The sequence below is a fragment of the Oncorhynchus nerka genome, linkage group LG21 (genome assembly GCF_034236695.1).
Source record: "Oncorhynchus nerka isolate Pitt River linkage group LG21, Oner_Uvic_2.0, whole genome shotgun sequence".
NCBI lineage: Eukaryota > Metazoa > Chordata > Actinopteri > Salmoniformes > Salmonidae > Oncorhynchus > Oncorhynchus nerka.
Genome location: NC_088416.1, coordinates 28695033 through 28709749, shown reverse-complemented (window position 1 = coordinate 28709749; position 14717 = coordinate 28695033). Strand labels below are relative to the sequence as shown.

The 14717-nt window shown below is 44.5% G+C and overlaps 1 protein-coding gene across 2 annotated transcripts in view; it reads right to left on the bottom strand.

Moving 5' to 3' along the window:
• The window catches only part of LOC115104256 (protein TANC2-like), a 145317-nt gene that overhangs the window by 68085 nt on the left and 62515 nt on the right, over positions 1-14717 (bottom strand). For both annotated transcript variants that reach the window (XM_065006517.1, XM_065006518.1), the window contains exon 3: positions 10533-10629. In XM_065006517.1, the coding sequence (XP_064862589.1) occupies positions 10533-10596 (64 nt within the window). In that variant the 5' untranslated portion in view covers positions 10597-10629. The remainder of the gene's footprint in view (positions 1-10532; positions 10630-14717) is intronic.

Below are 14717 nucleotides of genomic sequence, written 5' to 3'. Positions count from 1 at the left end.
CTTTAACAACATACAGCGACATGGAATTAAACGTAAGGTATAGAGGTCGACCGATTATGATTTTTCAACGCCGATACCGATACAGATTATTGGAGGACCAAAAAAATCCGATAGCGATTAATCGGCCGATTTCTTAAATTTATTTGTAATAATGACAATTACAACAATACTGAAAGAACACTTATTTTAACTTAATATAATACATCAATAAAATCAATTTAGCCTCAAATAATGAATCAAATCAAATCAAATTGTATTTGTCACATACACATGGTTAGCAGATGTTAATGCGAGTGTAGCGAAATGCTTGTGCTTCTAGTTCCGACAATGCAGTAATAACCAACAAGTAATCTAACTAACAATTCCAAAACTACGGTCTTATACACAATGTAAGGGGATAAAGAATATGTACATAAGGATATATGAATGAGTGATGGTACAGAGCAGCATAGGCAAGATACAGTAGATGGTATCGAGTACAGTATATACATATGAGATGAGTATGTAAACAAAGTGGTTTAAATAATGCAAAAACGAAGTGTTGGAGAAGAAAGTTAAAGTGCAATACAGTGGGGCAAAAAAGTATTTAGTCAGCCACCAATTGTACAAGTTCTCCCACTTAAAAAGATGAGAGAGGCCTGTAATTTTCATCATGGCTGACTAAATACTTTTTTGCCCCACTGTATATGCTATGTAAGAAAGCTAAGGTTTAAGTTCCTTGCTCAGAACATGAGAACATATGAAAGCTGGTGATTCCTTTTAACATGAGCCTTCAATATTCCCAGGTAAGAAGTTTTAGGTTGTAGTTATTATAGGAATTATAGGACTATTTCTCTCTATACCATTTGTATTTCATAAACCTTTGACAATTGGATGTTCTTATAGGCACTTTAGTATTGCCAGTGTAACAGTATCGCTTCCGTCCCTCTCCTCGCCCCTACCTGGGCTCAGACCAGGAACACATCGACAACAGCCACCCTCGAAGCATCGTTATCCATACAGAGCAAGGGGAATAACTACTCCAAGTCTAAGAGTGAGTGACGTTTGAAACGCTATTAGCGCGCACCCCGCTAACTAGCTAGCCATTTCACATCATTTACACCAGCCTAATCTCGGGAGTTGATAGGCTTGAAGTCATAAACAGCACAATGCTTCAAGCTGCTGGCAAAACGCACGAAAGTCCTGTTTGAATGAATGCTTACGAGCCTGCTGGTGCCTGCCATCGCTCAGTCAGACTGCTCTATCAAATCATACTTAATTATAACATAATAACACACAGAAATACATTAATATGGTTGAATCCGGAAACCATCATCTCGAAAACAAGACGTTTATTCTTTCAGTGAAATACGGAACCGTGCTTGCTAATTCGGCCTGCTAACTGCTAGCTTGTTTAGCCCCGGTCCGCTAACTGCTACCTTGTTTAGCCCCGGCCTACTAACTGTTAGCTTGTTAGCACAGGCCTGCTAACCGTCTGAATCGCCGCGTCCCAAACACTCACTGGACCCATATTTACTTTCTCTTTTCGATTTTTAATTTGTTTATACCTTCCGGTAACCTGCCTCACCCAATGTGATACGGAATCGCTATTATTTTTTATTTTTTAGAACACACTCAAGAACCTCCAGAAGCTAACCAGCTAACTAGCTACAAGCTATTTAGTCATTGTTAGTTTTTTTAACCTGGATAACACTCGCCAGTCCAGCTTCCCTGCCCCATCCACCGCTGCCCCCTGGACACTGATCACTTGGCTACATAGCTGATGCATGCTTGACTGTCCATTAATCACGGTACTCCATTCTGCTTGTTTATGTTTTATCTGTCGGCCCCAGCCGCACTCAGGCTCTGTGTGTAGTTAATCTGACCCTCCCTCTGCCTAGTCAACGCCATTTTACCTGCTGTTGTTGTGCTAGCTGATTAGCTGTTGTTGTCTCACCTACTGTTTTAGCTAGCTCTCCCAATTCAACACCTGTGATTACTGTATGCCTCGCTGTATGTCTCTCTCAAATGTCAATATGCCTTGTATACTGTTGTTCAGGTTAGTTATCATTGTTTTAGTTTACAATGGAGCCCCTAGTTCCACTCTTCATACCCCTGATACCTCCTTTGTTCCACCTCCCACACATGCAGTGACCTCACCCATTACAACCAGCATGTCCAGAGATACAACCTCTCTCATCATCACCCAGTGCCTGGGCTTACCTCCGCTGTACCCGCACCCCACCATACCCCTGTCTGCGCATTATGCCCTGAATATATTATACCATGCCCAGAAACCTGCTCCTCTTATTCTCTGTCCCCAATGCTCTAGGCGACCAGTTTTGATAGCCTTTAGCCGCACCCTCATACTACTCCTTCTTTGTTCCACGGGTGATGTGGAGGTAAACCCAGGCCCTGCATGTCCCCAGGCACCCTCATTTGTTGACTTCTGTGATCGAAAAAGCCTTGGTTTCATGCATGTCAACATCAGAAGCCTCCTCCCTAAGTTTGTTTTACTCACTGCTTTAGCACACTCTGCTAACCCTGATGTCCTTGCCGTGTCTGAATCCTGGCTCAGGAAGACCACCAAAAATTCGGAGATTTCCATACCAAACTATAACATCTTCCGTCAAGATAGAACTGCCAAAGGGGGAGGAGTTGCAGTCTACTGCAGAGATAGCCTGCAAAGTAATGTCATACTTTCCAGGTCCATACCCAAACAGCTCGAACTACTAATTTTGAAAATGACTCTCTCCAGAAATAAGTCTCTCACTGTTGCCGCCTGCTACCGACCCCCCTCAGCTCCCAGCTGTGCCCTGGACACCATTTGTGAATTGATCGCCCCCCATCTAGCTTCAGAGTTTGTTCTGTTAGGTGACCTAAACTGGGATATGCTTAACACCCCGGCAGTCCTACAATTTAAGCTAGATGCCCTCAATCTCACACAAATCATCAAGGAACCCACCAGGTACAACCCTAACTCTGTAAACAAGGGCACCCTCATAGACGTCATCCTGACCAACTGGCCCTCCAAATACCCCTCCGCTGTCTTCAACCAGGATCTCAGCGATCACTGCCTCATTGCCTGTATCCGCTACGGAGCCGCAGTCAAACGACCACCCCTCATCACTGTCAAACGCTCCCTAAAACACTTCTGTGAGCAGGCCTTTCTAATCGACCTGGCCCGGGTATCCTGGAAGGACATTGACCTCATCCCGTCAGTTGAGGATGCCTGGTCATTCTTTAAAAGTAACTTCCTCACCATTTTAGATAAGCATGCTCCGTTCAAAAAATGCAGAACTAAGAACAGATATAGCCCTTGGTTCACTCCAGACCTGACTGCCCTCGACCAGCACAAAAACATCCTGTGGCGGACTGCAATAGCATCAAATAGTCCCCGCGATATGCAACTGTTCAGGGAAGTCAGGAACCAATACATGCAGTCAGTCAGGAAAGCTAAGGCCAGCTTCTTCAGGCAGAAGTTTGCATCCTGTAGCTCCAACTCCAAAAAGTTCTGGGACACTGAAGTCCATGGAGAACAAGAGCACCTCCTCCCAGCTGCCCACTGCACTGAGGCTAGGTAACATGGTCACCACCGATAAATCCATGATTATCGAAAACTTCAACAAGCATTTCTCAACGGCTGGCCATGCCTTCCGCCTGGCTACTCCAACCTCGGGCAACAGCTCCTCCCCCCCCCCCGCAGCTACTCGCCCAAGCCCCTCCAGGTTCCCCTTTACCCAAATCCAGACAGTAGATGTTCTGAAAGAGCTGCAAAACCTGGACCCGTACAAATCAGCTGGGCTTGACAATCTGGACCCTCTATTTCTGAAACTATCCGCCGCCATTGTCACAACCCCTATTACCAGCCTGTTCAACCTCTTTCATATCGTCTGAGATCCCCAAGGATTGGAAAGCTGCCGCAGTCATCCCCCTCTTCAAAGGGGGAGACACCCTGGACCCAACCTGTTACAGACCTATATCTATCCTGCCCTGCCTATCTAAGGTCTTCGAAAGCCAAGTCAACAAACAGGTCATTGACCATCTCGAATCCCACCGTACCTTCTCCGCTGTGCAATCTGGTTTCCGAGCCGGTCACGGGTGCACCTCAGCCACGCATGCTTTTCAACCGTTCGCTGCCTGCACCCGCACGCCTGACCAGCGTCACCACCCTGGATGGTTCCGACCTTGAATATGTGGACATCTATAAGTACCTAGGTGTCTGGCTAGACTGTAAACTCTCCTTCCAGACTCATATCAAACATCTCCAATCGAAAATCAAATCAAGAGTCGGCTTTCTATTCCGCAACAAAGCTTCCTTCACTCACGCCGCCAAACTTACCCTAGTAAAACTGACTATCCTACCGATCCTCGACTTCGGCGATGTCATCTACAAAATTGCTTCCAACACTATACTCAGCAAACTGGATGCAGTTTATCACAGTGCCATCCGTTTTGTCACTAAAGCACCTTATACCACCCACCACTGCGACTTGTATGCTCTAGTCGGCTGGCCCTCGCTACATATTCGTCGCCAGACCCACTGGCTCCAGGTCATCTACAAGTCCATGCTAGGTAAAGCTCCGCCTTATCTCAGTTCACTGGTCACGATGGCAACACCCATCCGTAGCACGCGCTCCAGCAGGTGTATCTCACTGATCATCCCTAAAGCCAACACCTCATTTGGCCGCCTTTCGTTCCAGTTCTCTGCTGCCTGTGACTGGAACAAATTGCAAAAGAGACTTATCTCCCTCACCAACTTCAAACATCTGCTATCTGAGCAGCTAACCGATCGCTGCAGCTGTACATAGTCTATTGGTAAATAGCCCACCCATTTTCACCTACCTCATCCCCATACTGTTTTTATTTATTTACTTTTCTGCTCTTTTGCACACCAATATCTCTACCTGTACATGACCATCTGATCATTTATCACTCCAGTGTTAATCTGCAAAATTGTAATTATTCGCCTACCTCATGCCTTTTGCACACAATGTATATAGACTCCCCTTTTTTTCTACTGTGTTATTGACTTGTTAATTGTTTACTCCATGTGTAACTCTGTGTTGTCTGTTCACACTGCTATGCTTTATCTTGGCCAGGTCGCAGTTGCAAATGAGAACTTGTTCTCAACTAGCCTACCTGGTTAAATAAAGGTGAAATTTAAAAAATTAAAAATAAAAATCTACGGGTGGTATCCCTAAGTCTAAATATTCCTCTTACATTGCACAACCTTCAATGTTATGTCATAATTACGTAAAATTCTGGCAAATTAGGCGGCCCAAACTGTTAGGCAAATTAGGCGGCCCAATACCCTGACTCTGCGTGCAATGAACGCAAGAGAAATGACACAATTTCACCTGGTTAATATTGCCTGCTAACCTGGATTTCTTTTAGCTAAATATGCAGGTTTAGAAATATATACTGTATATTGATTTTAAGAAAGGCATTGATGTTTATGGTTAGGTACACATTGGAACAAGGACAGTCCTTTTTCGCGAATGCGCACCGCATCGATTATATGCAACGCAGGACACGCTAGATAAACTAGTAATATCATCAACCATATGTAGTTAACTAGTGATGATTGATAGATTGTTTTTTTAAGATAAGTTTAATGCTAGCAAGCAAATTACCTTGGCTTACTGCATTTGCGTAACAGGCAGGCTCCTCGTGGAGTGCAATGAGAGTCAGGTGGTTAGAGCGTTGGACTAGTTAACTATAAGGTTGCAAGATTGAATCCCTGAGCTGACAAGGTAAAAATCTGTCATTCTACCCCTAAACAAGGCAGTTAACCCACCATTCCTAGGTCGTCATTGAAAATAGGAATGTGTTCTTAACTGACTTGCCTAGTTAAATAAAGGATAAATAAAGGCATTAAAAAATATATTTTAAAAAATGTAAAAATAGGCCAAATCCGATTTCCTGAACGTTATGAAAACTTGAAATCGGCCCTAATTAATCGGCCATTCCGATTAATCGGTCGACCTCTAGTAAGGCTGGACCCCAGCCTTGAAAACTTTTCTGGCCCTTTAAATGGTGGCTATTAGCGACCTTTCAGCTTAATTGAAATGACAACGTGTCAAGAGTGGACACAGTGTGGGCTTGTGTGGAGCAGAGGGTCTCTTGACACTGTGGCATGGTTTAAAACACTTTGTTACGCTGTAGTTGGTTCGCTGAGGTTCTCTTAGGTCAGTTTATGAGCCTAAAGAACCTACTGCTACACTGTAGCAGATATGTACACCAGTGAATCTCGAGTCCTGAGGAAAAGCAACTCGGTTGATGATAAGAGTCTAATGGTGGTACTTTACTTCCTCAAGCCATTGACAGTACTGACCAACCTAGAGCACAATGTAACACATTTTAAGTGATGCCTTTTCAGCATTCTAGTACAGTTAAATATTTTGCACACATAGCGGTGGAAGGCACTGCATCTCAGTGCAAGAGGCGTCACTACAGTCCCTGGTTCGAAGCCAGACTGTATCACATCCGGAAGTGATTGGGAGTCCCATAGTGCGGAGCACAATTGGCCCAGCGTCGTCCGGGGTTGGCCGTCATTGTAAATAAGAATTTGTTCTTAACGGACTTGCCTCGTTAAATAAAAGGTTACACACACACACTCCCACCAAAAAGTTACACTGCTCAAAAAAATAAAGGGAGCACTTAAACAACACAATGTAACTCCAAGTCAATCACACTTCTGTGAAAACAAACTGTCCACTTAGGAAGCAACACTGATTGACAAATTTCACATGCTGTTGTGCAAATGGAATAGACAACAGGTGGAAATTATAGGCAATTAGCAAGACACCCCCAATAAAGGAGTGGTTCTGCAGGTGGGGACCAAAGACCACTTCTCAGTTCCTATGCTTCCTGGCTGATGTTTTGGTCACTTTTGAATGCTGGCGGTGCTTTCACTCTAGTGGTAGCATGAGACGGAGTCTACAACCCACACAAGTGGCTCAGGTAGTGCAGCTCATCCAGGATGGCACATCAATGCGAGCTGTGGCAAGAAGGTTTGCTGTGTCTGTCAGCGTAGTGTCCAGAGCATGGAAGCGCTACCAGGAGACAGGCCAGTACATCAGGAGACGTGGAGGAGGCCGTAGGAGGGCAACAATCCAGCAGCAGGACCGCTACCTCCGCCTTTGTGCAAGGAGGAGCAGGAGGAGCACTGCCAGAGCCCTGCAAAATGACCTCCAGCAGGCCACAAATGTGCATGTGTCTGCTCAAACGGTCAGAAACAGACTCCATGAGGGTGGTATGAGGGCCCGACATCCACAGGTGGGGGTTGTGCTTACAGCCCAACACCGTGCAGGACGTTTGGCATTTGCCAGAGAACACCAAGATTGGCAAATTCGCCACTGGCGCCCTGTGCTCTTCACAGATGAAAGCAGGTTCACACTGAGCACATGTGACAGACGTGACAGAGTCTGGAGACGCTGTGGAGAACATTCTGCTGCCTGCAACATCCTCCAGCATCCTCCGCCAGTTTGGCGGTGGGTCAGTCATGGTGTGGGGCGGCATTTCTTTGGGGGGCCGCACAGCCCTCCATGTGCTCTCCAGAGGTAGCCTGACTGCCATTAGGTACCGAGATGAGATCCTCAGACTCCTTGTGAGACCATATGCTGGTGCGGTTGGCCCTGGGTTCCTCCTAATGCAAGACAATGCTAGACCTCATGTGGCTGGAGTGTGTCAGCAGTTCCTGCAAGAGGAAGGCATTGATGCTATGGACTGGCCCGCCCGTTCCCCAGATTGAGCACATCTGGGACATCATGTCTCGCTCCATCCACCACAGATTGTCCAGGAGTTGGCGGATGCTTTAGTCCAGGTCTGGGAGGAGATCCCTCAGGAGACCATCCGCCACCTCATCAGGAGCATGCCCAGGCATTGTAGGGAGGTCATACAGGCACGTGGAGGCCACACACACTACTGAGCCTCATTTTGACTTGTCTCAGCCTCCAGTATTTATGCTGCAGTAGTTTGTGTCGGGGGGCTAGGGTCAGTTTGTTACATCTAGAGTACTTCTCCTGTCCTATTCGGTGTCCTGTGTGAATCTAAGTGTGCGTTCTCTAATTCTCTCCTTCTCTTTCTTTCTCTCTCTCGGAGGACCTGAGCCCTAGGACCATGGCCCAGGACTACCTGACATGATGACTCCTTGCTGTCCCTAGTCCACCTGGCCGTGCTGCTGCTTCAGTTTCAACTGTTCTGCCTTATTATTATTCGACCATGCTGGTCATTTATGAACATTTGAACATCTTGGCCATGTTCTGTTATAATCTCCACCTGGCACAGCCAGAAGAGGACTGGCCATCCCACATAGCCTGGTTCCCGTCTAGGTTTCTTCCTAGGTTTTGGCCTTTCTAGGGAGTTTTTCCTAGCCACCGTGCTTCTACACCTGCATTGCTTGCTGTTTGGGGTTTTAGGCTGGGTTTCTGTACAGCACTTTGAGATATCAGCTGATGTACGAAGGGCTATATAAATAAATTTGATTTGATTTTAAGGACATTACATCAAAGTTGGATCAGCCTGTAGTGTGGTTTTCCACTTTAATTTTGAGTGTGACTCCAAATCCAGACCTTCATGGGTTGATACATTTGATTTCCATTGATAATTGTTGTGTGATTTTGTTGTCAGCACATTCAACTATGTAAAGAAAAAAGTATTTAATAAGAATATTTCATTCATTCAGATCTAGGATGTGTTGTTTTAGTGTTCCCTTTATTTTTTTTGAGCAGTGTATTTTGTTGGCATTTACGCATGTCTCCATTATCAGTAAAACAACCAAAACCTACTTATTTCACTTACTTGCTGTGCTGTTTCGTTAATTTGTTCAGTTTCATTCTCAACCAGGATTTCATCATACATGTCCAGCAGTGAAGTTTCACCTGTGTCTGTCCGTGGCCTCTCTTCCTCGGTGGCACTGTCACTGTGTCCGTTACCATCTTGTCCAGCTGTGTTTGTAACATTTCACGTTTCTTGTCTGCATCGAAGTAGTGGTCCTTGTACATGGCATCGAGCATGGTGGCGACACAGTAAAGAGAGAATGCCACTAAATCGCTGGTTCACAGCCTGTGTCGGCAGTTTTGTTGAGCAGGCGTTTCAATGCCATGACAGAGGGTATCACATCTGCTGCAGGCGCAGTTTATGATCTTATTTCTCGAGTCAGTTGTTCGAATGGAGCTAGGAGTGTGTTCATGTTTCCAAGTTTCAAACATTTTCTCAAATGCCATGGAAATGGCAGGAGCGGTATGACAAACAGCACAATCATGAGCAGGAAATATGACTTTCCTCAGTACGAAATCCTTGACGACCCACTGTGCTGTCAGACTCATAATGCTCATGGGGCTGATATCGCTGGTCCAAATGTCAGTAGTGAAGCTAATAGCAGTGATGCTATTACGGTGTAACTCCGGTAGGGCAACATCTGAAAAATTGCACACTTGGTAGTGTGTACCGGTGCTTGACCAGTCGGCGAAAGCCAACATCACCCACGACAGAGAACGATTGATTGTCAAGGGCAAGGAATTCCATTATCTTGGCGTTAATGGATTTCGCCTTTGAGTTGTCTCTCTGAAATGTTCTTACTCTTTCAAATGATGCTCGACTTCTTGACTGCTCAATCCACACAGCAGACATTGTGGACTAGGTTAGGAATGCTGTGTTGCACAAAATTTTACTTGGCATCATTACGTCGTGTACCTACGTTATATAGGTATGCACGTCAGCTTTGACATTGATTTTGCACAGACGTTAAACTAGACATCGGGCAGATAGTCGTTGGCATCTTTAGCTAATATCGTCCGATTCCGATATGTTCACCGATATATCGTGCATCCCTAATTTTTATGTTGATAACATTTCGAGCCTGTAGGAACTACTGTAATGAAACTGCAAAATTAAATTCACCATGCTGCAAAACATGTCCTTGGTCAGACAAAGGCAGTAACAGAATTGTGTAACTTACATTCATATAAAGTTTCTTCAAGTTAAAAGTAGCTAATGATGGGAAACAGTTTCATGGGGACTGAAACCCTTTGTGAATGACCTCAAACCTCCGTTTCCGGGAGATAAGTAACTTGAGTAAGAGAAGAGAGTGTTTGGTGTGAACTGTATAGCTGACTCTGCACCGATTTTTAGAGAACATAACCAGCTGCATCCCAAAGACGTACTTTACCAAGCTTCACACATCTCTACTGATCATGTGGCACGCTCCACTCCTAGTCTTTGGAGAGGGTGCCAAAGCTGTGTAGTCACAGGTATCTCGTTCAGCAGCAGTGCAACGCCTCCTGTACCGCGAGTCACGTTTTATCCCCCTAAAAAAAGCTAGGCAGACGCCAACTTGTGAAAGGAGGCAAGTGCTTAGGTTAATGACTTGGTTCCTCGCGGCAAAGAGAGACATCACTGGTAGATATGTGACTTCAATAGCAGGCAATAACCACAGTTAGTAAGTCATATGTTGTATTATTGAAGCACATAGTTAAACTGTGAGTGGCAAGCTTTACACACATACAGACAGACACACCACATACACAACACTGGTCAGACTGACTTACCACTGTTGCGATTTTTGCGGTTGGACTTGCCGCCAAGCAGCATCTTCAAGCTGTTCCTGAACATGACAGCACCGGTCTGCAGCAGCTATAGAGAAATCTGAAAAAGAAAAGGGGAATGTTTTTAATGTAATGTAGGCTATATTTACTGATGCTGGTTATTATTTGTTGTCAGCAGTATTGACTTGGCATCTAAAGCTGGGACCGAGAGACTGAAAAATAGCTTCCATCTCAAGGCCATCAGACTGTTAAACAGCCACCACTAACACAGTGAGGCTGCTGCCTACATACAGACTTGAAATCATTGGCCACTTTAATAAATGGATCACTATTCACTTTAATAATGTTTACATATCTTGCATTACTCATCTCATATGTATACACTGTATTTTATACCATCTATTGAATCTTGCCTATGCCGCTCAGTCATTGCTCATCCATATATTTCTATGTATATACAGTGGGGCAAAAAAGTATTTAGTCTGCCACCAATTGTGCAAGTTCTCCCACTTAAAAGATGAGGCCTGTAATTTTCATCATAGGTACACTTCAACTATGACAGACAAAATGAGAAAACAAATCCAGAAAATCACATTGTAGGATTTTTAATTAATTTATTTGCAAATGATGGTGGAAAATAAGTATTTGGTCACCTACAAACAAGCAAGGCTCCTCTGTCCTCCACTCGTTACCTGTATTAATGGCACCTGTTTGAACTTACCAGTATAAATACACCTGTCCACAACCTCAAACAGTCACACTCCAAACTCCACTATGGCCAACACCAAAGAGCTGTCAAAGGACACCAGAAACAAAATTGTAGACCTGCACCAGGCTGGGAAGACTGAATCTGCAATAGGTAAGCAGCTTGGTTTGAAGAAATCAACTGTGGGAGCAATTATTAGGAAATGGAAGACATACAAGACCACTGATAATCTCCCTCGATCTGGGGCTCCACGCAAGATCTCACCCCGTGGGGTCAAAATGATCACAAGAACGGTGAGCAAAAATCCCAGAACCACACGGGGGGACCTAGTGAATGACCTGCAGAGAGCTGGGACCAAAGTAACAAAGCCTACCATCAGTAACACACTACGCTGCCAGGGACTCAAATCCTGCAGTGCCAGACATGTCCCCCTGCTTAAGCCAGTACATGTCCAGGCCCGTCTGAAGTTTGCTAGAGAGCATTTGGATGATCCAAAAGAAGATTGGGAGAATGTCATATGGTCAGATGAAACCAAAATATAACTGTTTGGTAAAAACTCAACTCGTTGTGTTTGGAGGACAAAGAATGCTGAGTTGCATCCAAAGAACACCATACCTACTGTGAAGCATGGGGGTGGAAACATGCTTTGGGGCTGTTTTTCTGCAAAGGGACCAGGATGACTGATCCGTGTAAAGGAAAGAATGAATGGGGCCATGTATCGTGAGATTTTGAGTGAAAACCTCCTTCCATTTACATTACATTACATTTAAGTCATTTAGCAGACGCTCTTATCCAGAGCGACTTACAAATTGGTGCATTCACCTTAAGACATCCAGTGGAACAGCCACTTTACAATAGTGCATCTAAATCTTTTAGGGGGGGGAGGGTGAGAAGGATTACTTTATCCTATCCTAGGTATTCCTGAAAGGTGGGGTTTCAGGTGTCTCCGGAAGGTGGTGATTGACTCCGCTGTCTGGCGTCGTGAGGGAGTTTGTTCCACCATTGGGGGCCAGAGCAGCCAACAGTTTTGAGGAACTGTACTTCCTCAGTGGTAGGGAGGTGAGCAGGCCAGAGGTGGATGAACGCAGTGCCCTTGTTTGGGTGTAGGGCCTGATCAGAGCCTGGAGGTACTGAGGTGCCGTTCCCTCACATCCGTAGGCAAGCACCATGGTCTTGTAGCGGATGCGAGCTTCAACTGGAAGCCAGTGGAGAGAGCGGAGGAGCGGGAGTGACGTGAGAGAACTTGGGAAGGTTGAACACCAGACGGGCTGGCGTTCTGGATGAGTTCCATGGCACAGGCAGGGAGCCCAGCAAGGGCATTGAAGATGAAACGTGGCTGGGTCTTTCAGCATGACAATGATCCCAAACACACTGCCCGGGCAACGAAGGAGTGGCTTCGTAAGAAGCATTTCAAGGTCCTGGAGTGGCCTAGCCAGTCTCCAGATCTCAACCCCATAGAAAATCTTTGGAGGGAGTTGAAAGTCCGTGTTGCCCAGCAACAGCCCCAAAACATCACTGCTCTAGAGGAGATCTGCATGGAGGAATGGGACAAAATACCAGCAACAGTGTGTGAAAACCTTGTGAAGTCTTACAGAAAACGTTTGACCTCTGTCAGTGCCAACAAAGGGTATATAACAAAGTATTGAGATAAACTTTTGTTATTGACCAAATACTTATTTTCCACCATAATTTGCAAATAAATTCATTAAAAATCCTACAATGTGATTTTCTGGATTTGTGTACCTATGATGAAAATTACAGGCCTCTCATCTTTTTAAGTGGGAGAACTTGCACAATTGGTGGCTGACTAAATACTTTTTTGCCCCACTGTATTCTTATTCCATTCCTAATTCCTAAACTTAGATTTGTGTGTATTAGGTAGTTCTTGTGGATTTGTTCGATTACTTGTTAGATAATGCTGCTCTCTCGGAACTAGAAACACAAGCATCTCGCTACACTCGCAATAACATCTGCTAACCATGTGTATGTGACCAATAACATTTGATTTGATTTAAATTGCAAGTGGTGGGATAGTGCAAGGGGCAGATGAGGTAAAGATATTGCAAATTCCAGAAAGATCACCACAACGGTACAGAAGGTAAATTGTACTATTCTGTCACCTAGTAAATGGTTTTACAGAATTCAGGTACTTAAGAACAGCAATTTCTCACAGATAAATGATTAATCCTCTTATACATACTGACATATTCGTAGTCTCTATGAGGAAGAGGTGAATATAACATTAGCAGCCTGGTGGGAGGGGGGGGATTTTGTTCCTTCCTGTGTGTTATAATAACTCTTCATTCATGAGATTTGTCATGCTTCACTGAATTACTGAAGGAATATTTTAGTACCTACGTCAAACAACGTTCACACCCATACGACTGATAATTACTGGTGTGTGTGAACGTATAGGTGTAGCTTTGTTCAACAGGCTTTGAAATCATGTTCATTTGTAACGTGCAACGTAGTATCAGTGCATATGTATGTTTCTGAGCTTCTTTTTTAGCTTGCATCCGGGTGCTTTGTGTAAGTATATGAGAGAAAGACCAAGAGCGATAAAAGGAGAAGGAGAAAAAGATTGTGTCTGCCTGCCTATCCTTTCTCTTGCTGCCACGCTGCATGATAATTAAGCAGGAGAAAGAGACAGTTGTGGAATGAGTGGAAACATTGGCTCTCCTCAACGCAAATAAAGGAGGCCTAAAATGCTGCCTGAGCTTCGAACAGCAATCTCTTTAATAAGTATCGAGTAGACCCATGCGTTTAGTGTCTTGGGAATCTTTGGTACCACGCTGTTAAAATCCTCCTCTACTTTCTTTGGTCACATTACAGCTTTTAGAAAGAGCCGACTGTGGTTCCCTCTCATACTTATCCTCTTCAACTTCATCTTTAGAAAGTTTGGATTAGCCATTTTGGCTTTTCATGTATTCTCTCGTGTTTGACTAATGTCGTACATTTTTCACACAAGGTGTCAAACATGGAGAACTACGACCACGCCTACTCCAGGTCGAGGCAGAAGACAAGGAGCTTTTTGAGCCGACACTAGGCTTGGGCGGTATCCAAATTGTCATACCTTCATACTGACTTTGCGCAATACCAGGACATTCAGTAATACCAGCACTGAACAAGGGGCGCTGTTTTCAAACCCCACTGAGACTCTGTACTCCAAAAGGTTAGCAATGCTAACAAAAATACATGTAACATCCCATAAAGAATTTCATACAGTTTCTTGACCTAAACTATATAAGTAACTCAGTTTGCTGCACGTACAAAACAAACTGATCCAGGAGGGGATTCTCTGCTGTTACCAAGCAAAGCTAGATTTTGGAAGAAGCTAACCACTAGATACTGTAGCTAACTAGCTATTAAATTAGCAAACCAAATGCACAACTGCAGAGCATTCAGCAAATTCTAGACAGTTAACTTAATAGTTATAAGATATCTAGCTGGCAAACATTTAGTTATGAATTCCATATTGTAAC